The sequence below is a fragment of the Thamnophis sirtalis genome, unplaced genomic scaffold (genome assembly GCF_051295495.1).
Source record: "Thamnophis sirtalis isolate CommonGarterSnake01/CBP01778 unplaced genomic scaffold, rThaSir2_p1.2 scaffold_2, whole genome shotgun sequence".
Taxonomy (NCBI): domain Eukaryota; kingdom Metazoa; phylum Chordata; class Lepidosauria; order Squamata; family Natricidae; genus Thamnophis; species Thamnophis sirtalis.
Genome location: NW_028261382.1, coordinates 70,697,730 through 70,722,684, shown reverse-complemented (window position 1 = coordinate 70,722,684; position 24,955 = coordinate 70,697,730). Strand labels below are relative to the sequence as shown.

Genomic DNA, 24,955 nt, shown 5'->3' with positions numbered 1-24,955 from the left:
ATGATATTTGGAACCCTGACATTAACACGAATCTGAAAGCTTCCAGACGCCTACTTCTTTTGGGGACACATTCCTGAGACTCCCTAGCTGCTAAGGCAGAAATGGGAATGAAGGGGAGGGGGGAGGGGCTGTGTTCTGCTGCTGACACAGAGGGGTACTGAACACTGCAGTCTGTAGGCACTCAGAAAGCAGAACAGTGAATGCTGGGGTACTGGTGAAAGAGTCCAGTTGAAATATCTGCTGCATGTGCCTAAACAAACCTCCAAAATAGCACTGGAGCATTTTTAACACATGGGCTTCTAAGAGAATCTGCTTCTCAGTTCTTTGAACTGCCACCTGTTCCCGCACAACTTGACTGGACTAAGCCCCTCACCTGATTCAGTTCTACGGCTGAATGTTGCAGCGGCCATGCGTAACGTGAGACCTTTCGCTTGGGTCCAGACGCTTCCCAAATGGAACTTCAAAGATCTCCTGAGCTCAGCATTCTCTTGTCGCCTCAGAGCATCAGGAAGCGCACATGTCTGAGGCGAGAATGCTTGGCTCGGAGACCCTGCATGCAACTGGCCTGGTACCTTTCAACTGAAGTGGAAACCTGGAAGCTCTGATAAGGTTTCTGATGCTTTCTAGCAAAGTCTTCTGCAAAATGTTGAAAGCACTATTTTCTTGAAACAACCGCTCTTTCGAGAGGAGAAAGCAAACACATTAAATCCGTGGGTTTTTTAAAATGATTATTCCTTGGCTTAAATCATTTTTGATCTTCTGCAATTGGAACACAGGAATAAGCACAAGAAATACCTGCTTAAAATAAAACCAAAAAGGGGTTGCAACGTCTCGACCCACTTGCTCTCCTTGGTGAAGGGAAGGGTTGGAACCGGAATCCCTTTCTTGAATCGCCCCCAACTCCCTGATACGAGGAGAGCTTTTAAGGAAGCAGCCAAGCTCAAACTCTCACCACAGGGTTTTACGTCCTTACTGGCTACTAATTATTTCAGGAAATTAGAAGATTCATAACTTAAATGGAAAATAAGAAGCTTGAACTTTTTTAAAATCAAGCCAAAGTCGTATTTCCTGTTTATTGGCTACAGTGAATGTTTGACTTGCACATTTGAAACAGGTTTTTAAAAAAAACCTATGTTGCCGTGCCTCCCCCCACCCACCCAAACTTTCCAGAACAGGACAGAGCAGTCAAGTCTAATCCCAGGGCAACTTCCAGTTCTGCGTGGGAAAGTTCCTTCCAGGGCCTGGTGGGGGCCCAGCTATTCACTCCGCTCTTTGGGCTCCCGATACGGCCATTGGATGTAGTCAAAGATGTCCTTCTCGCTGTCCACAGGCAGTGGCTCCCCCGCAACTCCTGCCAATTCAGAGCCAAAGAGATCCACTTGGTTACCACCCTAGCAAGAGATCCCCAATTCCCTGGCTAGGTCATCTGTTAAGCGAACAGGAGGAAGAGGAGGCCTGAGACACACAGGCAGGGTTGCTTTGTGGAAACAGCTTCCACTTGCACAGGTCTGGCAGTGCTTCCTTCTAGAGCAGGGGTCTTAAGCTCGATTTCATTGAGTGATGCATTAGGGCTGTGGTTGATCTTGGGGGGGGGGGGGAACAGGCAGGTGTGGCCAACTGGGTGGGCATGGCCAGCTTAATGCCACTCACTGGGTGTGGCCGACTGGGTGGGTGTGGCCAGCTTGACGTCACTCCCCAAACTGCTGGCATATTTCCTCTTTGCACTGGATAGAAGCGATGGGGGACGGCCCCTTACATTTTCTAGGATGGCTCCGTGGGCTGGATGCGATCACATCGTGGGCTGGATGTGGCCCGCAGGCCTTGTGTTTGACACCCCTGTTCTAGAGGAAAGATCCTTCAGACCTTCTACCAACCATTATAGGGAGAAGGACAGAAACCAGGGGAAGAGAATGAAAGGACTGGACTGCTATTAGCAGTGTTAACAAAGGCCCATCAACCAAAACATTCCTTCTTCTTGACACCAGGAAGCTTTTCCCTCATCCTCGACTGATCTTATGAGGACTAGACAATGCAACATGGCTTTGCTTGAGCAAAATTTGGGATGGGTGGCATTATACTCCAAACAAAAAGCCCTTTGTGAGTCAGACAATGAAGGATACTTACCAGTGATGCCGAGAGGCCGGATGGTGTACTCATTCAGGGTGAAGCCCATCTCCAAGGCGTGAGTCCGCATGTTCTTATTGAAGATATCACTTCCAGTGAAGTAGAGGACTCCACAGTAATACTGATCCTTGGGAATCAACCTAGAATACAATCGAGAGGGGGACTGACACTGGGAGGAGTCCTCATCTTACGACATTTACTGATTACAATGCTTACAATGCAAGGGAAGCCCAGGGAGACTTGGGAAGTCTGTGGGAGGATGGAGAAGGGAGGGCAAGGGAAGTGAAGGTGCAAGGGAGGTGTGGTAAGCTTGGTGAGAGTGCATGAGAGTGTGCAGGAAGCACACGGAAGGCTTGGGGAGGGTGTGTGCTGATGCACAAGTGGCTGAGGAGGCGAAGGTAAGAGTTCTAAGGGAGGAGTTCTTGTTCTGTATGAGATTTACCGGATATCGATTCTCCTGTAAGGATAGACGGTGTCATCATCTTTACCTGGAAGCTGACATACACCCTAGAAGCAGAAAAACCGGGAACAATTAATTGCAGGTCTCCTTTCTTCTAATATGGCAAATAAGAAGCCTAGAAAAGCAAGAAACTTGTCAACAACTCTTTTAGAACATTCTTGGATATTAATTCAATTCACCACTATTTCTAAGAGAACACTATAGAAGAGTTCAAATCACCAGGACCAGATGGATGACACATCCCAAGGTTCTGAAGGAACTGGCAGATGAGATCTCAGAACCACTGAACTCTCTATTTCAAAGATCCTGGAGCACCAGGGAACAACCAGGCAAGGATTGATGTAGTTCCCATCGCCAATATACGCAGCAAAAATGTCTCCACCTTAACATTTTTCTATTGAACAATAAAGTCAAAACACTTCTAAAGCTGAAAACATAATTGAAAGTCCTTCTGAGTTTAACTTTTAGAGGTTTTTTTCTCTCGATTCTAATACTATATATAGAAAATAGAATAGAAATATATATGTATAATACAATAAAAAGAGTCCCAAGCTCACCAGCTTTTTAAAAATGAGACAGTTCTGGGCTTTTCTGACTCATTTGTCCAGTTCAGTATTCTGCAATTGGACACATTTTACTTAGGTGGGGTTGGCATCTTCCCAAATTCCCAGGCAACATAGCCACTAAGGCAAAGCATCTCAACCAGGTGGGCCACCAGGCCACGACGTTGAGAAAGTCTGATGGAAGGTGATCATGAAAGCACCTCTGATCAGAAGAGGATTACAGACCAGCCACCACGGGGGTTATACTGTTCCCCCTAAAAAACAGAGGACTTTTTAAGACACACAAAACATTTCTTTTAGGAAAAAAGAAGACTCACCATGAATTTTGTTTCTCCCTTTGAGAGTGTGTCCGTAACAAAGCGAATGCTTTCCAGCTGCTCCACAACTTGATGCAAAAGCTTTGGCTTGAAAAGAAACAACCTCATCACAATCAGGAAGAGAATCAAAGTGCTTGAGAATGTTATTGTGGTGCCTCGTCTGGACCCGAGTAAAGTTGAGGAAGGGTCTCAGCCCCTGCACAGGAAATTTGGAAGCCCTGGGATTGTTCTCCTTGGGACAATCCAGAGAAAAGCAACTGCAGAAGTTACACCAATGGAAGATGCTATTTGTACCCCAGGGCTGAACTCTTGGAGCTTGGTTGTTCCCTTCCAGGCCTTTCATGACTCAACTAAGTAACAGCATCAGTGCCAGGAGGAGATGGGGGTGGGTGGGTGATACTTTCTTTTTATATATTAGTGGCCCGCTGTGTTCTTGGTGCTTTCTGGATCATAGTTTCCTAGTGGAAACCATGGCTAAGTTTGTCCACATGTGGCGAAATGGATGTGTTTTCCTCATGTCTTCTGAGTGCCCCTTGGCCTTCCTGGAAGTGCTCTGCTCGTCTTCTCCCAGGTTCTCCTCCATAGTGGTTGTTCCAGTTCTTAGACTGTATGATGCAGAGGATTTCTGTTTTTTCTTCTGGGACTGCTGGGTCAAGGCCAATGCAATTTTGACCTACGACAATATTGAACAAGAATTCCCCATGGAAGCAGTGACCATCAGAAGGAAGGGAGCCCCCCATTGCCCAAATAAAGGCGGATATGTTTGAAGTTACGTCTACTTTGACAGATTATATCGAAGAAATGGAGTCTAAACTGGAAACTTTGGAGGAGGCTAATTTTAATTTGACTTCTAATATCCAAACATTACAACAAGAGATTAGAAATACTCAAACACAACTTACAATGATAAATTATAACAGAAAGGCGTCTGCAATAAGAGTCAGAGGACTGCCTGAAAAGAAAGGAGAGAACTTGAAACAGACGTTTGTAGAAGCTTTCAGCCAAGCGGTGGGAGGTCCGGGACTCAATTTTGATTGGAATATTCGAAAAATCTATCGCCAGAATTCGCGTGTAGCAGAGCAACGACAGCTTCCAAGAGACATAATTATATACTTTTTCACAAGAGAATCCAGAAATGTGATCACTCAAAAGTTCTACAATAACAGGTTACGAATCGATGGCCATGATTTGTTTGTCTTTAAAGAGATCCCGCTTCAGATGCTGCAAGCAAGGGGAGGCTATACTTTCTTAACCCAAGAACTTAGAAATCGTCAAATACAGTATAAATGGGAAGCTCCAGTTGGAATCACAGTTACATTTGAAAATTAAAGATTTCGTATTAATTCTGTTTCGGAAGCTCGGGACTTTTATTATAAAACTCTGAAGGCGGGGCTTCTTGACTCACTCGGAAATGCGGAAGGACAAGGTGAAGGAAAGACAAGCAGCAAGTCACTTGGTTACAAGAAGGAGGGAGTTGTTCCCCCCCTACTGGAGAGGCAGAAGAGCGGAAACTGAGGATTTAGTCATATTCTCAAAGCAGCGGGACACGTGGTGATAAGGGAGAGGGTAGCCTTCTCTTTCCGAAAGGGCAGAAAAGTAAAGAATATAGATCCAGCGATGTCTTTAAAATACTTTTTAAGCTTTTGGACTGATTAAAACTTTAGGATTTCTGTTTGGTATGAAATGGTAAAGCTGTGTACTGATGAGGAATGGAAAGAAGCATTGCTTATTCTAGACAGATATTATACGGGACTTTTACAAGACTTATTTGAATCTCAATCCAAACTGCGCATGAAGTGTTTTCTGTGAGGAAAGCGGGGACTAAGATTTATTTGAATTGCGGTTTGGGATGAATGGAGCTGGGAGGAGTGGGGCAGAAAGGAAGGTGGAGCGGGATATTGATGAAGGGATCTTGGGATTGAACGAACTGGTATATGCAATTTGGGCTTGGGAGGAATAGAGACGTGAAACGAAGGGTAGGAAGATGAGTAGCGAAAGCATGATTAGATTGCTCTGTATTTGAAGATAAATTGATTTTTGTATAAACTAATATTTGAATATAAGGTTAAGAAAGGCTATCTGGAGAGTCTACAGGAAGATGGGGGTAAATATCAAAGAAGTAAGGGACGAGGACAAAATATAAATGGAATGATTCACACTGTTTAAATTTTAAGAATGATGGGAGGCTGAGCATAATGCAAAAGAATTTTTAAAAAATTTTTTATTTACTTTTTCGTTTTTCTTTTTCTTTTTTGGAGTGTTCTTTTTATGTTATTTTCATTATTATTGTTAGTAAGATATTTTGAAGGTGAATGGTACTGAACTGTGCCGGGTGTGGGACCTGGGAAGTCGGAGGGGGTTAGGGAGGGGGGTTCATTGGGGGTGGGTGGGTGGGTGGAGATATAGTTTCAATATATAGAATAAGAAGAATACACTTGTATACTGTTGATCCTTATCTTTTCTTTTTATTTTTCTCTTTTTTTTTCTTTTTTCTTTTTAGCGTAAAAGGAATAGAGAAATGCACCATAGTGAGAAGTGGAGGAAAGGAAGAGGGAGAAGTAAGGAGGGAGGAAGAGGGGAATGTAAGGATGAGAGGGGAAGGAGGGTGAGGAAGGCGAGAAAGGAAGGCAGGAGGGGAAAAGGAAGTAGGAGGGGTGATCGTTGGAGGGAGAAAGGAAAGTTGGAGGGGGAGAAGAAGGGGTGTATGAAAGTGATAGGTTGGGTTTATGAGTTGTGTTTAGGTTGGGGTTTTTCTTTTCTTCTTATTATTATTGTAAATATCCAGTATATAAGTGAATGTACAAAATTGAAAATGAAAATGAATAAAACATTTAAACATGAAAAAAAAAAGAAGGAAGGGAGTCCCATGGCCACTTTTGTTCTATTTGGGATCCCTCAGACTGGGCAGCCAGATATTCTTCTATGGCTGGCTGAGGAATTCTGGGAGTTGAAGTCCACAAGTCTTAAACTTCCCAAGTTTGGACACCCCTGTTCGATGGGTTTCGGACCCTGTGCCAGGGATTGAATCCATGGGCCTGTGCGCTTAGGTGTCTGCATACAGTGCATTAACTCCAGGTGCCAGGCAGGCAATGGTGCTCCGTGGTTGCAGGAAGCTATTAGATACAGCTGTATAACTATATATCCGTGATGGCGAACCTATGGCACGCACACCAGATGTGGCATGCAGAGCCCTCTCTGTGGGCAAATGCACCGTCACCAGCTGTTCTTCTGGTTTCCAGCATGCACATGCCCAACGGCCAGCTGGTCTTCGTGGGTGCCAGAAAAAGGCCTGAAAATGACCCCAAATGGCCAAAAAACAGGCATATGCGTTCCTGCCAGCTGCTCTTTGGGTTTCTAGTGCTGTGGTGCACACACGCATGCACGTGCATTTTGGTTTGGGCACTAGGTGCAGAAAAGGTTTGCCATCACTGCTATATATAGTCTGCTGACCCTCAAGCTCTCAAATGTTAGATCATGTCACCTCTTTGCCTGCAGGGCTTGAATCCCACGGAAGAATATCAGGCTACCTTAGGGATCCTAAGCAGTGCAAAACCAGCCTTGTGATGCCTGTGTCTCCAGATGCTCCTGAAAACCCCACCCTGTGAATGCCCCGACCTCCAAATGGGCTGGGTGGGTGGAGCCACGTAAAGTCCTACGCGAGGTGTCTGAAATAACCTAACCTCTCTCTCTGCTCTGCTGTGCTCTGCTCTGAGAGCTAAAGGGAAGGTAGGGGAAGTACTGGTCCAAAAGCTTCTGTGAAAGCATTAACTACAATTTTTACTGTGATGCAAACAGTAATGAAAATATTAAAAGCTGTTAAGAAAATATGTATTGCTTCTTCCGGCAATGAGCATCTTCCTTTTATTCAGACAAACACAACATCCATAACCTTTGTGATAGTCATAAAAAAATCTGGCTGAGAATGAAATAGTTTTTTTAAAGAGATTAATCCCAAAGTAATTTTCCCTGTTTCAGGGGAGGTTCTTGGATTTCCTGGGAACAGAAAAGCATCCCTGGATCCCAATAACTGCTGGTGTCAACAGGATTATCCAAGAAGAAAACCAACCTTTTTGGCAGATTCTGAAGTGAAGTCTGGGTGGGTCAGCAGGATATCCATATCTCCACTGGATTCTGCACCTTTCAAAGCAAGGCCATGCAGGAAAAGTCAGTCCCAGCCTTGGATTTAAGATCCAATTTAAGAAAAATCTGTTGAGTGCTATTAAAGTGACAGTAGAAGGTTTGTACTTTCAGACTCGCACAATTCTGTAAATGAAGTAGAATTAGCTCATCCGGTCAGGTTTTCAGTCTGGTTTACCTGGGAGGGCCAACTTCAATCTTACAACACGGAAAGTACAAATTTCAAATTACCAATACCGTATCAATGAACAATTCGAATGGGTCAAAAACCTGTTTTCTTTTTTGAGACATCAGATTGCCTGAAACCATTTGATAGCAACAGCACTTAAGGTTATATACCGCTTTACAGTGCTTTATAGCCCTTCTAAGTAGTTTACAGAGTCAGCCTCTAGCCCCCAACAATCTGGCTCCTCATTTTACTGACCTTGAAAGGAAGGAAGGCTGAGTCAATCTTGAGCCCATCAGGACTGAACTCCTGGCAGTGGGCAGAGTGAGCCTGCAATACTGCTCACTCTAATGGCTGCGCCGCCACAGTTCTTAATATGATATATGTGTGTTCAGCAACCTCTTGTTCAAAGGTGCAATTAAAGTTCTTTGTTCCCCAAAACAATCACATTGTGGTCCCTTATCCCTACCTTCATTCCAACCATTCTATATCCATCTGATGAAGAGAGCCGTGTCAGGGGCAAGAAACCAGAACGACACTGTGTGCTGAACAAAGTCATTTCTTTGTTGTTGCTTGCCTATCTAGAAGAATCTCACCCGACTAACTGAATTCTCTTGGGGAAGGCCGTTAAAGGGGGTGGCCGTTAAAGGGGGTGGCCTCTGTCGCCCTCTGTCGCTTCCTCTCCTGGAGGGAGTCCGAGCTCCCCTGGCTCTTTTCTCCATCCCCTCCCTACTCTAGCGGGAGATAGGGCCACATCTGCAAGGCCCAAACGCTTATGCCTTTTAGTCAAAGGTGTTAGTTGGAAAAGATCTTCCTAGGCTCCTTCAGACTGAAAAAAAAGCTCTCAAAGCCTTATTATATTCATAGACAACAATCTTTCCTGATCATGAAAATAAACTCTGGACTTACTCCTGCTTTACCTGATGGGCCAGATTTTTGGCAACTTGCTCACCATGATCCCCAGATCTCTGCTGCAGACACATTAATGAAAAGTCTGCTTATTTGGAAAGAACTCAAGATGTGGCAAAAATGAAACACAGAAGACAGGGAAACCTGTGTAGCCTTCTTGCCCATGTTCTAGCAATCGATTCCAAAAGTCATATGGCAGGAAAAGGAAAATAGGGAACACCAACCTCGGCGAAAACTGCCACAAACCGAAGCAATGTAGGCAGGGTCCACTTTCTTCACTTCATTCAGTACAATGTCCTGTTGTGAAAAAAGAGGTCAGGCCATTTGATCTCTGGTGAATCCTTGTGCCTTTTTTCTTCAGCAGAGGTTTTTGGAGGTTTATTGGATTTATATGCCGCCCTTCCCCCAAGGACTCAGGGCGGCATACAACATAAAAGAAAACACATATTACAAAAATTAAAAGGGACATTAAATAAAGTATCCCAAAAAACTCAATTGATATTTACAATAAAAATTAAAAATTAAATTAAAATTAACAACCAAATCAATCCTATATTTTATTCTATTCAGGCCAGGCCGGCTTGCTGGAAAAGCCAAGTTTTTAGGGCGCATCGGAAGGACCGGAGGTCGGGGATTATGCGAAGCTCCGGGGGCAGCCCATTCCAGAGGGAAGGCTCTCCTACAGAGAAGGCTCTCCCCTTGGGGGTTGCTAGCCGACACTATCTGGCCAACGGCACCCTGAGGAGGCCAATCTGTGGGATCGCACTGGACAGTGGGAGGCTACTGGTGGCAGTAGGTGGTCTCGCAGGTACCCTGGGCCTAAGAAGGAGTCATCATTGCTTACCTGCATTTCAAGCATCTCCTTCCTAGGAATCCTTTTTTCAAAGTCTTTGAAGTATCTGTGCATGCAAAATAAAGGAGGATCATGGATGAACCGTGGCTGGGATCCAGCACAGATTTATTTTCAATTTTTTTTTGCTGAAATGAAAGGCTTAGGTTGGCATCAAATGCTGCCTGGAACGTAAGCACATCAGCATTGAAGAAAATTTCCATGCATATTAGACAGTTTAAAATATTCATTATATTGAATGTTTGACATCAGATCAAATTTACAGCAGTTCATCCTAAATAACAACTAAATGCTGCAAATAAAAAAATCCATCACTACATCCTGCCCTGTCCTCTTTGCTATTAGGAACAGAAATAAATAGGACAACTAACAGATTTTGCAAGAAAGGTTTTTCACAAGTGTGATATAGTTTAAATAATCCAACAGTGGTGGCATTTGCTTTAAGAATAGAAATGTCTGTTTTCAAGGACACAGTGGGTAACTTTCAATGCATCTATTTGTTCTTCTAAAAACAACAACAACCCAAAATGGAAAATAATCTGCTTCCCCTCTCACCCTGGGGTCAATTGTTAGCCTCTTTTGAATCAAAACAATCATAATGTCAAAAATTAGGTGTCTTTCCTAGGCATGAAAACCCTACCTTCCCTTCCCTCAGACAAACAAAGTAATCAGATCTTACTTTAGTCCAATGCGTTGATGATGATTCAATTTATTTTCATTTTTCTTTAAGTCTAGAAAAAACAGAGTACGGAACCAATTAAGTTTTTCTTGAATACCAAGCTTGGAGAAAGCCACCTGCAAAGTCTTTCCTAAAACAGAACTGTCCATTGTCCTGAAAACTTTGGGATGCAGTCAGAGGGGGAGGGAGAGGGAGGGAGGGAGGGAGGGAGAGAGAGGGGGGTGTCAGAAATTTACTTACTGAGGAACAATTTGATTTCTGTTGTTAAATTTAATATTCCATCAACCAAAATGCTATTACATCTAACATATACAGTTTTTTTTTTAAAGTACACATCAGTTACACTGAGATAACATCATCCTGCAGGAGAATGATGCCTAACTGAGCAACAAGGGTTTAACTGGGCAGTCAGACTCTGATTGCAGGTGTGCAGAAGGGAGTCCGCTAATCTGTTTTAGCAGGGTGCTCAACGAATCTCTCAAAGTAGCTATACATTATCAGATGTAAATGCAGATATTCAAGTAATAACCTTTTAATGGCTCACCTTCCAATGTTTTAATACCTTCGTCTACTAGTTTCCTGGCGGCAGCAGGACTGCAAAGAAAAAGATAACTCATGAACAGCTGGACAGAATTCCCACGGCAAAATCTCAGTAGAGCTCAAATTAACACCACATCTGAGTAAGAAAACTGACAGATTACTTAACCAAAATGGTAGAAATTAATTCAGAAAGGTAAGATAGTGGCAAATCAAAATCTTTGGGAGGCGAAGAAAACTAAAGCTATTCAGAGCTGAGGAAATACCAAACAATGACAGAAAAAAATTACAGTATTTATTTTATTTAGTGAATGGCAGGGGCCCCCAACCTGTGGGATGTGGCACATTACTGGGCCATTAGCAACTAGGCTGCTTGAGTGGCATGCCAGTGCACCGGTACTCTCCGTTCCCCTCGCCCCGCAGCTTCATACAAATGCTTGCCTGCCCCTCACACAAAACCATCCCCCTCTTCCTCTCCCTCCCAGTGCTGGGCCACCAACCCAGAAAGGTTGGGGAACACTGGCCTACAGCATCTACAGAGATCGCGCAAAGAGAAGATGTAAGCAGGCTTTGCTAATATATACAGAGTAAAATTACTTTTATTACTATCATTTTCTTCAGGAACCTAAATCCTATTTTTTAGATTTAGAATTATTTACTTTTTCCAAACACACCTTCTGGCAGTTTAAGATTAAATATGCCCATCAATTTACCCAATGCCACTAACTCTGGTCAGTAAATTGATAGAAGAGCTTGTGTCATCTTGTCGAATCTAGAGGAAGGAAAATATGATAAAACCACTACTTTGAAGCGCGCGCGCGCACACACACACACACACACACACACACACACGGGAAGACTCATAGCATAGCTGGGCTGAAACATTATCTCAAGGATATATGAGAGCTGTATATTAGCATATGAATTGCAAATAGGATGATATGAAAAGAAAAAATATATAAAATAAGACTCTAAAATTCTAATATGTACCTTTTCTATCTTACGTAATTTTCCAGTAGATAAAAATTCATCGATCTTTTCAGCAATTTTAGTTCCTACGCCATCCTAAAATATGATGAAGTTGACATTAAAAAGAACAAATCTTACATCAGACAACAAGCTCTTAGCATACAAACACACACAAATGTTTTCATTTCACTAATTTCTCCAAAATTTCTCAACTGTCCTTTTCAGCAGAGGAGGATCCATTTTCTGTAAAACAGAAGTATGAGATTTCTCATGAACCTGTTCAGTGAACACCTTCTTGCTAAATGGATTTAATTGTATTTATAATATTTAAAATCAAGCAATTTCTCAATGAAATTTGACTGAAATAGCCACCACATCAACTTAAAAACTCCCAAAGAACTTTGGGAAAGTCTTTATTCTTATTAGTTGGTTACTTACCAATTTCTTTGCTTCAGACCCACTTTTAATCTTGCTAGGGTACTTGGATATTACAGATGCTGCTTTCCTGCATGGGACAAGAAAAAAATATCTTCCTATTTGGGCAGTGCTGTCAGTCTATTGCAGGGATCCCCAACTCCTGGCTCACTGTCACTCGCACAGAACCATCCCCTCTCTCTCCCCCTCCCCCGCTGGCTTGCCAAGCAGGAAAGGTTTGGGACTGCTGGTCTATGGCAAAAGAGTTTTCCAAATTTCATGACAGAATTCAAGAACATCCTCTTGCAAGAAAGAAATACTAGGAAAATTTCCAGTATAGTTTCTGATGAGAAATTCCATGTGAAACAGATTAGATGATTGTTCCCAAAATGTAAATCTTACCTGTAAGCATTATATTTATGAATAGCTCTGTTCACATTCTTTTCATAGTTGGCCAATTCTGAAAGAAGTTATAAAGAATAGCATAAATTAATATAAATTAACAAATTAAATTAACAGCATTAATTTAAATATGTAATTAAAAAAAAATTATATGGCCACATAACTCAATGACTTTGAGCAGCTTACAAGGTTTAAATCCCAATATAAAAACAATACAAAAAGCAATTCACCCCCATCCCCTTGGTGACAAATATGTAAGCATTGCATTTATTGTACTTATGAATCTGAAGAGGGCTTTGCATATGAAGTGCCCTCGCGCTCTGATAGATTTGGAATGCTTTTGCAATGAAGAATGGCAAAGATGCCCAAGGCAAGATGTGCCAGGCTGATAAGCTTCTACCCCAAAAGATTGAATATTGTCTAAAAATCAAACGGTATTTCAACAAAATATTAGTTTAAGTTTTTGTGTGCTTATGCAACCATGTTATTGTATGGTGGTTGGTTTTTTTTCTTCTAAAGTGGTTTTCCCCCACTAAAAGATTTGTTTATTGAAAAATAAATTGAATCACACAGCTTATAATGAGCTGCTGTGGTGCAGTGGTTACAGTACATTACTGCAGGCTCCTTCTGCTGACTGCCAGCTGCCTGCAATTTGGCAGTTCAAATCTCACCAGGCTCAAGGTTGACTCGGCCTTCCATCCTTCTGAGGTCGGTAAAATGAGGACCCAGATTGTTGGGGACAAGAGGCTGATTCTATAAACCGCTTAGAGAGGGCTGAAAAGCACCGTGTAGCAGAGTATAAGCCTAAGTGCTATTGTTATCTTCCTTCCTTTACTCCTGCCCTCCCAGAAGACTACTTCTGTCAACTGCCAGCAGTTCGATTCTCATCAGGCTCAAGGTTGACTCAGCCTTCTGTCTTTCCTAGGGAGGTAAAACGAGGACCCAGATTGTTGGGGGCAAGAGGCGGACTCTCTCTGCTTAGAGAGGGCTGTAAAGTACTGTGAAGTATACAAGTGCAATTGCTATTATACATTACATTAAAGGTGGAAAAAATCCTGAAATGATTTAACTAGGATTCTTTCTTTATTTTTCTTTCCTTCTTTCTTTTTTTACAAAAACCTGGCCTTGTAACATAGGTGTGTTGATTCTCTGCGCCCAGCGTAGATTCAACAAAAGCAGTAAAATGTGGAATATTGTTTCGCATTCACCTCAGACCCAAAACCATCTTGCAATAGAAGTATACAAGGGGGCTGAAAAAGGGTTTGGGATTATGGCAGCAGCATCCCTAAGATGAGCTAGGAAACACACCCAGGGAATCAAAGTCTTCTTTTTAGTAAGAAGTTGAGGCTGTTTATGACAGGCCTCTCCAACCTGGGCCACTTGAAGCCTGGAGGACTTCAACTCCCAGAATTTCCCAGCCAGCCCTGGTTGGAGACCTCTGCTTTAGGACCTGTGGATAGACTTCAATTTCCAGAATTCCTTAGGTCAAGCCAGCAAAGGGAAGCTGGCTGGGGCATTCTGGGAGTTGGAGTCCTCCAGACTTCAAGTGGCCCATGTTGGAGAGACCTGGTTTATGATGCCCCACAGCCCCCTTCCTGAGGCCCTTGTGCCGCCGAGGCCTCGCAGAGTCTCAGGCCAGCAGGGAGAGACCCAAGGGGAAGACCCGGGCGCTGCGTCGCCTCAGAAGCCAACCGAGCCCTGCTTTCAGTCCCTCCCTGCCTCAGCAAGAGCACCGCCGTCCCCACAAACCCCCGTGGCGGACCCTGAAATGCCTCTCGGGGCCCCCTCGACCGGCCCTCGGCCTGAACCGGCGGCACCCACCGCTGAGGAGGTCGGTGATGCCCTGGTTGGGGTTCTCCTGCGGCGCCTTGCGCTTGCTCATCGCGGCGATCCCCTCTGCACGTTCTTAGCTCTCTGCACGGACGGCGGAGGGGTGGGGAGAAAAAGCGAGGCGGAGGCGGAAGTGACGCATGCGGCAGCTCCGAAAGTGGGGCCGCCGGCTGACAGAAGCCCAGCGATGTGAGTGGGGCTGCGCGCCCGGCCCTGAGGGACCCCCTCTATCCCCGGTCGGTCTCTCCCGCCTGCTAACCGTCGTTGTCTCCTTCTTCTCTCCCCGCAGGGCGAAGGTTACCTTCAAGATCACGCTGACTTCGGACCCGCGCCTGCCTTACAAAGTGTGAGTCCCATGCCGCGGCTCGACACGTCACGTCGTGCGCATGCGCAGGTCCATTCGCGGCGGGCACGCGCACACGTCCCCCCAAGCCCAGTTTCGGCATCAAGCCCCCCCCCCTCTGCCCCTTCCGCCCCCATGGCCGGTCTGCAAAGGCTGGGGGCCCCTCTGCCTCGGAGCACCGGCTGCTACCCCGCGAGGGGCCCTTGGAAGGACGGGGAGCCGAAAGGAAGCCGGTTCCGGATAGGAGGCTCCTGGGATCTGTCGCAGCCGCCGTCCAGGCTTGGCAGACGTGGCAGGGAAGCCCGGAGGAGTCGCTCTCTGCCCAGGGATCTGCTTCCTTGCAGCCCCCGGCCAGCTGAGCTTCCTGCAATAAAATGTAATGCAAGCCCCCCCCCCCTCAAAAAAAACCCATGTGGTTAGATGTGGGGGTACAATGACAATAAAGATTATGCTTATACTAAAAAATACCCTGAGCTTCCTGCAGTAAAATCAGGGGTGAAATCCAGCAGGTTCTGACAGGTTCTGTAGTTCGGAGAACCGGCAAATGCCACCTCTGGCTGGCCCCAGAGTGGGGAGAGAATGGAGATTTTGCAGTATCCTCCTGCCATGCCCACCAAGCCACGTCCACAGAACAGGTAGTAAAAAAAATTAATTTCACCAGAATAAAATGTAATGCAAGCTCTCCCTCCCCCGCCAAAATAAAACAACCCAGGTGGTTAGAGGTGGGGGGGGGGTCAGGATTGTGTTCTAAAAAAGAGAGTTTTGGTGTAGAAATATGTAGTAGTCAATTTAGAGAACTATCTTGTTTTTGTAGATTAAGTGTGCCTGAAAACACGCCTTTCACTGCTGTCTTGAAGTTTGCTGCCGAAGAAGTGAGTGGTTTTCAAAATGTCCCAATAGATGTTTTTTTAACAACATGTTTTGTGTAAAAGATACAAAAAGATATTTTTTATTTGGCAGTTTGGAAATAGAATAAAAAGAACAAAATATAGAGATAGTGTCATTTTTCTTCTTGCAAAGCAGGAGTAGCAGGAATATATATATTTTTAATCAAGAGGAAAGGCAAGGTATAATTCTATTCTTTTAACTTGTTGCATTTCTATTTGATTTAGTTCAAAGTCCCTGCAGCTACAAGTGCCATTATAACAAACGGTGAGTTTACACCTACATCTCACAGTACTTGGAAACTTGGAAGTGGTTCCACTATGCAAAGGTGCTGTTTCAAAAGGCAATTGGGCTGTGTGTGGTTTTTTTTGAGGAAGAAAAAAACGTTTTTTTCCTGAAGGAAAAAACCAGTCCAGTTGCCTTTTGAAAAAGTACCTTTCAGACAACCATGATCTGGATGATTCCATTCCTTTTCATGGGATCCAGAAGGGCTATATATACTGCAGAAGAATCTCACTATCCTCTTTTAATTTCTTCCCCAGATGGAATAGGAATAAACCCTGATCAGACAGCTGGTAAGTGCCTGTAAACTTAAGAGTTATAAGAGTATTCGGTAATGAATTCTGTCGAGTACAGATGTACTGATATTAAAGATGTGGGATAGCAAGAAATAGATTTTTCCAGTGTATAACATCAATAAAGAAATCAGCATGAGAAATCATCCCAACAACTTTTCCCAAACATTTCTGAATGCAAAATAATTACGTTAAAAAGTTAATTGGCAGGTCCTTGTTCTACTGGCGAATGATGACTTCTGCAATAGAATCTGGAAACCTAGAGATTGCTGATCTTTATCTGTGCAAATATGCTTCTCAGGAATTAGATTGGCATCTCCAGAGACACACATAGGAACACAACTGAGCATTTGCAGGTGTGAACAAGAATAAATGCTTATAAAGTTTTAAGCATTTCCGTGCCTCTATGCTTTTACATTATTGCTGCACAAAACAGCCTTTTACAATAAACTCATGAATTGATTGTGGTTCTGCTAGATCCAAGCAAACAGCAACCAATTTGGTTAATGTGTGGCTCAGATGTTCTGTGCGAACCCTGAAAGCTTTTTTCTAATTTATGATAAGTGATAAAATACCTTGACTATGTGTCAGCCTCTGTTTTGCTGCTTGCTTTCAGCTGCCATTGAAACTGGGAGGGGGGGCATTGTATGTGGGTGGGGAAGTGTCAGCACAGGAGTGACTGTAAAAGGGAAGTGTTCTCACCATCTACTGCGCATGCTGCAGATAAAAGGATTTGCCGCCAAAGCCAACTGTCCGGCATACCAGCCTGATGATGGTTTTTGAAGATGTCTCCCACATGACACCTTTGGAGTGTACTGATTGGACTATGGGCTGGGGTTACCAGGGGAAGGGGGTTGGGTCACATATAATATCTATGTTTACGCGTGCTTTTGCCTCAGACCTTGCTTTGCCTAGCTACTATCTATTCATGACCAGTAAAAGTACTCTCAATTCTGCAAAATGGAATTGAATGGTTTCTTTCTTGGTTACTGAGTGAAGCAGCCTTGATATTAAGCAAGGTCTCAGACACGAACTCATCCCGGAGCTGATAACTTCCGAGGGGAGTGCACCCAGTTCCTACACCCCCCCTGGAACATGTCCCAGTAAGGCAGCGACCAGGGGGAGAATGAGGAGAGAGTCATGAAACAAGTTGCAGAGGCTTGGGGTTCCCACCCCCCCCACCCCCAAATTGCAGCTCTGCTATAAACTGGCTGCGGACATGGGAAGTGATTCAATCCATGACAATTATAGTGAAGATAGTGGGAGAGAGAAGGCTGTCCCACCCAACTCCCCCCCCCAAAAAAAAACTCCCCCCCCACCCAGGAGCTCCAAATGAAGGGAAAAGGGGATCTGCAAGCAAGCCCAAATTTCTCATCCCCAAACTGAACCCAAGGCTCTCTATTTGGGGGGAGAGGAGGTCAGAGAAACCGCCTGGGAGTAGGAGGGAGACCGCCATGAAGGCATTGGAGGCTAATCCGCAAATCCACCCTGCCCCAGGGGAAGAGGAATCACCCTCATCGGAGGAAAGTGAAACTGAAACTGATGACGATCGTAAGCTCCTGATCGGGGCCCATGACTATCCCAGTGGAACCTAAAGTGCCCTCTACTGGAGCGCAAGAAAAGATGCTGGCTCTTTTAGATTCGGGTTGCACACGTTGCATCGTTAGCCCCGAAGTAGTGGAAAAATTGGGCCTAAGACTAAAAACTTTGAAGGTCCCAATTGCTTTTTGCCACTTGGATGGCTCGATAGCTGGAGGGAGCCTGGCCCATTTTGTGACTGAGCCAATAAACATGTGGATGGGAACTCACCAAGAATCAATAAGTTTTATTGTGGCGCCAGGGATGGATTGGCCTCTTACATTAAGTTTACCCTGGTTGCGCAAATGGAATCCACACATCAATTGGAAGAAAGGGTGGATACGCATCCGATCTGCTACTCCCCCTGAAGGAGAGAGGGAGGCTCCCAAACAGAGTAACGCTGACCCAACCTAGCAGCCAGGGGGCAAGAAAAAATTGAGGGGGAGGAAAAAATCCCCAAAGAATATTGAGACCTGAAAGATGTTTTCAGTGAAAAGTCATCTGATAAATTACCCTTACACCGTGCTACTGATTGCAGCATTGATATTCTTCCCGGAGTAAAACTTCCGAAACCTCAGATTTATTCAATGACCCCCCGTGAAATGGATGAGTTAAGAAAGTTTATTGACAAAAAATTTGCAGAGGGGTTTCATTGAGCCTGCTAGGCTCTGGGTGGCTGCCCCAGTTATGTTCACAGAAAAGAAATATGGCTCCTTCCGCTTGGTGGTGAATTATAAAAATCTGAATGCTATCTGTATTCAGAATCTCTACCCATTGCCGTTAATGAAGGACATGCTGGCCCAGTTGGGTAAAGGAAAATTTTACACAAAATTAGACCTGCGGGAGGCCTATTACAGAGTCAGAATTAAGGAGGGTGATGAGTGGAAAACTGCGTTCAACTGCCCTCTTTGTTGTTTTCAATTCCGAGTACTGCCATTTGGCCTACAGGGGGCGCCAACTGTTTTCATGCAATTAATGACGTTTTGCATGACCACCTCTACAAAGGCATGATGGTCTATCTTGATAACATCCTTATTTACACGGAAACACCTGAAGAACACGTGAAACTGGTCCGCTTGTTGCTTAAAATATTCCGGGCAGCGGAACTGTATGCGAAATTGTCTAAGTGTAAATTTCATCAGGAGAAAATTGACTACTTTGGGTATCGCATCTCCCATGATGGCATCGAGATGGACCCAGCAAAGGTCCAAGCTATCACTGAACAGGCTCCCCCCGCACCTGCAAACAGTTGCAAAGTTTTTTGGGATTTGCGCATTTTTATTGTCAATTTATTCCCTCGTTCGCCGGCATCACCCTCCCTATTACGAACCTCCTGAAATTAAAGGGGGAGGCCAAACCTAGACCAAAAAGCCCTTAAATTGAACTATGGAGTGTCAAGCCGCATTTGAAAAACTAAAATGACTGTTTGCAGCTGAACCAGTTTTGAAACACCCAGATATGGATTCGCCATTTGTAGTCCAAGCGGATGCAAGTGACGTTGCGGTGGGGGCGGTATTACTACAAGCAAATGCTGATGGACGACTACAACCTTGCGCTTACACCTCTCGAAAGTTGACTGAGACAGAGAGACGATGGCCTATATGGGAAAAGGAGGCTTTTGCAGTCAGGTGGGCTTTAATGACCTGGCGACATTTCTTGGAGGGGGCTAAACACCCTTTTGAGGTGTGGACTGATCATAAGAACTTGGACGCACTAAAAACTCCCCGAAAATTATCCCCCAAACAGATGAAATGGGCACAACACTTTAACGGGTTCGATTTCACTTTAAAGTATATCCCAGGTGGGAAGAACTTTATGGCAGATGCTCTATCCAGACTCCCTCAAAGCTTAGTGTGGTTCACCCAGTCAGCCCAGCGAAGAATCTCGCTGTTCCAGTGGTCACCAGAAGCCAGAGCAGTTCTAATTTTGAGGTCACAAAGGACCTTGTCTCCAAACTCAAGGAGGGCCTTGAGTCCGATGAGTGGTTTAAACAGCATTCCAATGAGTGTACCATGAAAGATGGTCTACCTTGGATAGGGGCTAAATTGTATGTTCCTGCTGCCATTAGAACTTTGGTTCTACAACGGGCCCATGATTCACGCATGGCAGGCCATTTTGGATTTGTGAAAACTCTGCATCTCATTAAAAGGCAATTTTGGTGGCCATCATTGAAGAAGGACATCGAGTCTTATGTGGCCAGTTGCCCCACATGTGCTCCTGCGAAGCGAGCAATATAGCAATAGCAGTAGACTTATATACCGCTTCATAGGCCTTTCAGGCCTCTCTAAGCGGTTTACAGAGAGTCAGCATATTGCCCCCAACAATCTGGGTCCTCATTTTACCCACCTCGGAAGGATGGAAGGCTGAGTCAACCCTGAGCCGGTGAGATTTGAACCGCTGACCTGCTGATCTAGCAGTAGCCTGCAGTGCTGCATTTAACCACTGCGCCACCTTGGCGCCCACCAGGGAAACCCCAGGGCCTGCTCCAAGGCGTGGCCCATCCGGAGGCACAGTGGAAAGAAATATCTATGGATTTCATTGTTGAATTACCAGAGAGTCAAGGAAATACTATGATTTGGGTCGTTATGGACTTGTTTTCCAAACAAGTTCATTTTGTTCCGTGTTCCAAAATCCTGTCGGCTAAATCCTTGGCTAAATTGTTTATTACACATGTATATTGCTTACATGGTCTCCCAGACCGCATTATCTGTGATAGGGGGCCCAATTCACCTCCTTATTTTGGAAGGAGTTTTTGAAGTTGATTGGCTCCACCCAGGGGCTATGCTCCGCCCACCATCCGCAGACTAATGGAGCTTGCGAAAGGACTAATTCTGTTTTGGAACAGTACCTCCAGTGTTTCATTAATTATCAGCAAGATAATTGGATTGAGTTGTTACCTCATGCTGAAGTGGCCTACAACAATTCAGTGCACAGCAGCATGGGTTTTACACCATTTAAAGTAGTGTTTGGCCATGATTTTGTACCTATTCCGGAGGTACCACAAGAAAAGCCACAAGTCCTGTCCTTTTCAGAATGGAGTGACCAACTCCGCAAAATCTGGCCTTTGGCATACAAGGCATTGGATGCTGCTCATCGAGCACACAAGAAACAGGCTGACAAGAAAAGGACTAAGCAAAGGGAATACAAGGTTGGAGATCGTGTGTTTTTGTCTACCAAATTTCTCCAAACCACCCAGAAGTCTAAGAAACTGAGTCCTAAGTACGTTGGTCCGTTTCCTATTGTAAAGATTATTAATCCTGTATTGGTGCGACTGGAACTGCCAAAATATCTTAACCGTGTTTACCCAGTGTTTCGTGTCAACCTTTTGAAGCCGGAACACACTTCCTCTCTGCGAGTTCCTCTACCTGCACCACCTGCCCTTCTTCTCATTGAGGGAGAGCAACATTTTGAGGTTAAGGAAATTTTGGACTCTCGGAGACATAGAAATCGGATTCAGTATCTCATTTCCTGGAAACATTTCTCCCCCTCTCATGCTGAATGGGTCGATAAGTCCCAAGTGACGGCTCCTCAACTTTTGCGAAAATTCTATTCTAACTACCCCGACAAGCCATGACCTGAATTGGCGTTCACATTTTCACTTTTCCTTGTTCCTGTTTTATGTTGTTTGTGTGTTTCTTTGTTCTTTTTCTACAGGGATGATTTCCTTTCCTGACGGAGGGCCGGATGTCAGCCTTTGTTTTGCTGCTTGCTTTCGGCTGCCATTGAAACTGGGAGGGGGGGCATTGTGGGTGGGGAAGTGTTAGCACAGGACTGTAAAAGGGAGTTGTTCTCACCATCCACTGCGCATGCTGCAGATAAAGGATTTGCCGCCAAAGCCAACTGTCCGGCATACCAGCCTGATGATGCTTTTTGAAGATTTCTCCCACATGACACCTTTAGGGTGTACTGATTGGACTGTGGGCTGGGGTTACCAGGGGAAGGGGGTTGGGTCACATATGATATCTATGCTTACGCACGCTTTTGCCTCAGACCTTGCTTTGCCTAGCTACTATCTACTCATGACCAGTAAAAGTACTCTTAATTCTGCAAAATGGAGTTGAATGGTTTCTTTCTTGGGTACTGAGCGAAGCAGCCCTGACACTATGTCTACATCAGTGACGTGCGGTGAAGCTTATGGCTGGTGAGGCAAAAAGAAAAAAAGCGGCTTGACAGCGGGCAAAAAGAGATTTAAAGGAGGAGAAGCTACCAGGAGGGGGAGGGCCGGTGTGGGGAGAAGGACCAGTAGACAATGCGGCGCTGCACAGGCTCCAGGATGAGCTCGAACCGCTCCTCCATCTGCTGGAAGGGCCACTTCTCTGCCACATGCTGCGCCACGATGTCCAGCAGGGACTCTGGGCTTGCCCAAGGGCAGCACTCCGAATGTGGCATACGCCGCGGCCAGGGTAGAGGGGAAAGCGGCGGCAGCGGAGGAAGCGGCAGCGGCGGCCGATGAAGTTCCTGTGACAAATGCCCCGCCGCTGCCCGCCCGCTACCATGGCCTGCAGCCAGCCCACCACCATACCCGGGTCTGCAGCAAAGGTGCTTGGCGGCTCCCGCGATGCAAAGTGCCCCCCCCGATGCTGCCGCCCACCCGCTGCCCCGGCCTGCAGCCAGCCCAGCACCATACCCAGGTCTGTAGCAAAGGCGCTTGGCGGCTCCTGCGATGCAAAGTGGAGAGTTGAACTTGTTCGGAGCATGAACTTTTCCAACACAGGCGCATTTTACAAACAAGGCTCCTGCTGCTAGATTGCGCAGTTGCTCAACTGCAAGGCATGATTCACTGCTCCCAGATCAGGAGGCGGGAGAATCACGTGCCTCCTTTGCATACGAAATTTTTCGCTTTTTAACCCTTGCTTAACTCTTAAAAGGAGAAAAATTCCTTATGCAAAGGAGGCCCATAGTTCTCTCGCCTCCTCCTATAGTTAACACTAAGCAGACTCCAAGTCACTGTGACTTGGAGTCTGGCAGCAACTACCTTGGCTTTAATTATTTTTAAAAAATTCTTTAAAATTCTTTACTTTTCCTCATGACTGGTGAGGCCACGCCTCCCCTGCCTCTAGTGACTGCACGTCCCTGGTCTACATCAGTTAAATGTGTCACTTTTTTCGGAACAGGTTTCATTTAGATTCTGAAGTCTGAAACAAGCTTTGTGTCCTACCCAATGAGAGAATAAATTTGTTTTTACCTAGATCTGCAAATGTGTTTGTATAACGATTGCAAGCTGTGAAAAATATTTCATGAACAAAGAAAAAGGCTTTTGTGAATCCACTCTTGAGTAGGAGTATAGTGTGTGCTAGAATTCCTTAGAGAGGTTTGACCTGCCACCCCATTCTCTCTGCTACTTCCTAGGTAGGAGTGGAGGAGTGAAACATGTAGGTGGTTATTTTTTTTAAAATTTGTTATTTCTTTCCTGCTGAACTTTGCACAATCATGTTTATGTATTTACTAAAACCTTTCCTTTAAAGCACAAGCAAAAATCTCTTGTGTATCCTTTTAGGCAATAACCTTTTTCTTTTTCCAGGGAATGTTTTCCTGAAACATGGTTCAGAATTGCGGCTTATTCCCAGAGATCGTGTAGGAAGATATTGGCATATGGAGGGGCCACTTACACTTAGATAACAGAACTGGCAGACAAATCGACCAACTGGCATGTCATCCAAGAAGTTTGCATATCTTGCTTTTCTCTATAAAATCATTATTACCACAGTGAACTCATGATAAGTAGTCAGAATGTCATTTTGAACAATATCTAGAGGAGCATCTCATCACCACTACCATGCCTACCTTCTTTTTTTGAAGTGTCTCTAAGCTTGTTTGCTTTCTGAGTTCCCCAGTTCACTCAGCGCAGACTTTGCAACTAAGGGCAAATGGATGTTTTCTGTTCCTTTGAAATGAATAGGAAAGCATTTCCTTGCGTTTACCAGCAATGGGACAGCTACTTTTGTAGCCAAAGCAAAGCAGTTTGTTAATACATTGACAAAATATTAATTTGGTTTAGACAATGTAATCATGTATTTGAATATTATGAAAAGTATTACGTCACATACCTCCAATGTTTGCTAAACATTTGTGTAACCATTAGGAATCCTTTATTACATTCCAAAAAAAAAAGCCATTTAAATAGCAGGTTACTGTTGTGGGTCCTTATGTTTAAATTGCATTTAATGTCGGTTCCTTGAAATCGTAAGGTTTGTTATCTAATGTATATCCAGGAGAGATGTTTTTATGTGCAAATGCATTTTACCATAGATAATAAATTATACATTTCCAAGCCCTACTGGCACGAAACGTAAAGCCTGCTCACTATTTCATGAGAGTCTTCAAAATGCCAGAGAGGTTCTGGTGTGCCAGGCTGGTTCCCACTAATATTTAGGCATGGATGGGTTGAGATTTAAACCTTTTATTTATTTTCCCAATTTTTGAGTAACATCTGCTATACAACTGCCTTCTAGCTAATGGGGTCTGTTGTTAATTGAATGGATTGAGCATGCTTAGCATCTTTACTCCTCACTTGATAAATGTTTTATTTTTGGAAGCAAAATAAAGTGTCCATCAGCAATTAAATCTGTCTTATTGGTTTGTGGGTTGTCAAGAAAAGGCATTATCAGGAATATTTCTGCTCACCTTGAAATAGTGAAAAAATGAAGTTTGCTGGCAGATTAACTCTTGCTGCTATGGAGCAAGATGAAAATTTTCAACACCCCTCCAATTCATGAGATCCTTTCCATTTATGCCAGAGGTGTCAAACTCAAGGCCTGCAGGCCGGATCCGGTCCACAGGGTGCTTACATTTGATCCACAGGGCCAGCCTGGAAATAGCAAAGAATCAGCCTATGGTGCCCCTGGCAGCCAAAACAGGGCGCATGGGGGGCGTGAGGTAGTGGTGGGTTTCAAAAATTTTGAGAACCTCTTCTGAAGGTATGGCCTGCTTTGTGGGAGTGGCTTGCTGGCCATGTGACTGGGTGGGAGTGGCTTGTCAGCCATGTGACTGGGTGGGCGTGGCCAACTTGTAAAATATGGTGAAATTCACTTAACAACGCTCTTGCTTAGCAACCAAAATGTTGGCTCAGAAAAGCTGGCAATTGAACCACGCAAGTCTTAAAGCTGTCAAGTTACAAGACCCTGGCACCCCTAACCCTTTAGAAAAAAACCCCCAGGGGTGTTCAAACTTGAGAGCTTTAAGACTTGTGGACTTCAACTCCCAGAATTCCTCCTCTC

At 44.6% G+C, this 24,955-nt stretch overlaps 2 protein-coding genes across 3 annotated transcripts; one reads left to right on the top strand and one right to left on the bottom strand.

Moving 5' to 3' along the window:
* Nucleotides 1-711: 711 nt before the first annotated feature.
* POLB (DNA polymerase beta) lies at nucleotides 712-14,491 on the bottom strand. 2 transcript variants are annotated; one of them, XM_014075920.2, is made up of 14 exons: nucleotides 14,349-14,491; nucleotides 12,528-12,585; nucleotides 12,150-12,216; nucleotides 11,733-11,807; nucleotides 11,456-11,514; nucleotides 10,750-10,799; nucleotides 10,206-10,257; nucleotides 9,521-9,575; nucleotides 8,901-8,973; nucleotides 7,531-7,601; nucleotides 3,465-3,551; nucleotides 2,567-2,631; nucleotides 2,125-2,264; nucleotides 712-1,351 (listed from the first exon to the last, which is right to left on the bottom strand). In XM_014075920.2, exons 1-14 carry the CDS (start codon nucleotides 14,407-14,409, stop codon nucleotides 1,257-1,259), a joined length of 1,008 nt encoding a protein of 335 aa, XP_013931395.1. In that variant the 5' UTR covers nucleotides 14,410-14,491; the 3' UTR covers nucleotides 712-1,256. The 2 variants fall into 2 exon arrangements, with proteins under 2 accessions (XP_013931395.1, XP_087562146.1); XM_087706020.1 differs by lacking the exon at nucleotides 14,349-14,491 and adding an exon at nucleotides 13,199-13,345.
* On the top strand, nucleotides 14,476-24,302 carry UFM1 (ubiquitin fold modifier 1). Its single transcript, XM_014075921.2, has 6 exons — nucleotides 14,476-14,546; nucleotides 14,647-14,703; nucleotides 15,515-15,572; nucleotides 15,813-15,852; nucleotides 16,128-16,160; nucleotides 23,260-24,302. Coding segments are annotated over exons 1-6 (288 nt in total). The 5' UTR covers nucleotides 14,476-14,544; the 3' UTR covers nucleotides 23,358-24,302.
* Nucleotides 24,303-24,955: the final 653 nt, after the last annotated feature.

Bases quoted from the DNA above. Each gene is read 5' to 3' on its own strand.
- UFM1 (XM_014075921.2), top strand. The intron at 14,704-15,514 runs GTGAGTCCCATG...TTGTTTTTGTAG, and splicing joins CCGCGCCTGCCTTACAAAGT to ATTAAGTGTGCCTGAAAACA. The intron at 15,853-16,127 runs GTGAGTTTACAC...TTTCTTCCCCAG, and splicing joins AAGTGCCATTATAACAAACG to ATGGAATAGGAATAAACCCT.
- POLB (XM_014075920.2), bottom strand. From the start codon at position 14,409: ATGAGCAAGCGCAAGGCGCCGCAGGAGAACCCCAACCAGGGCATCACC. The intron at 10,258-10,749 runs GTGAGCCATTAA...TGTTTTTTCTAG, and splicing joins AGGTATTAAAACATTGGAAG to ACTTAAAGAAAAATGAAAAT. The intron at 9,576-10,205 runs GTAAGATCTGAT...TTGCATGCACAG, and splicing joins CATCAACGCATTGGACTAAA to ATACTTCAAAGACTTTGAAA.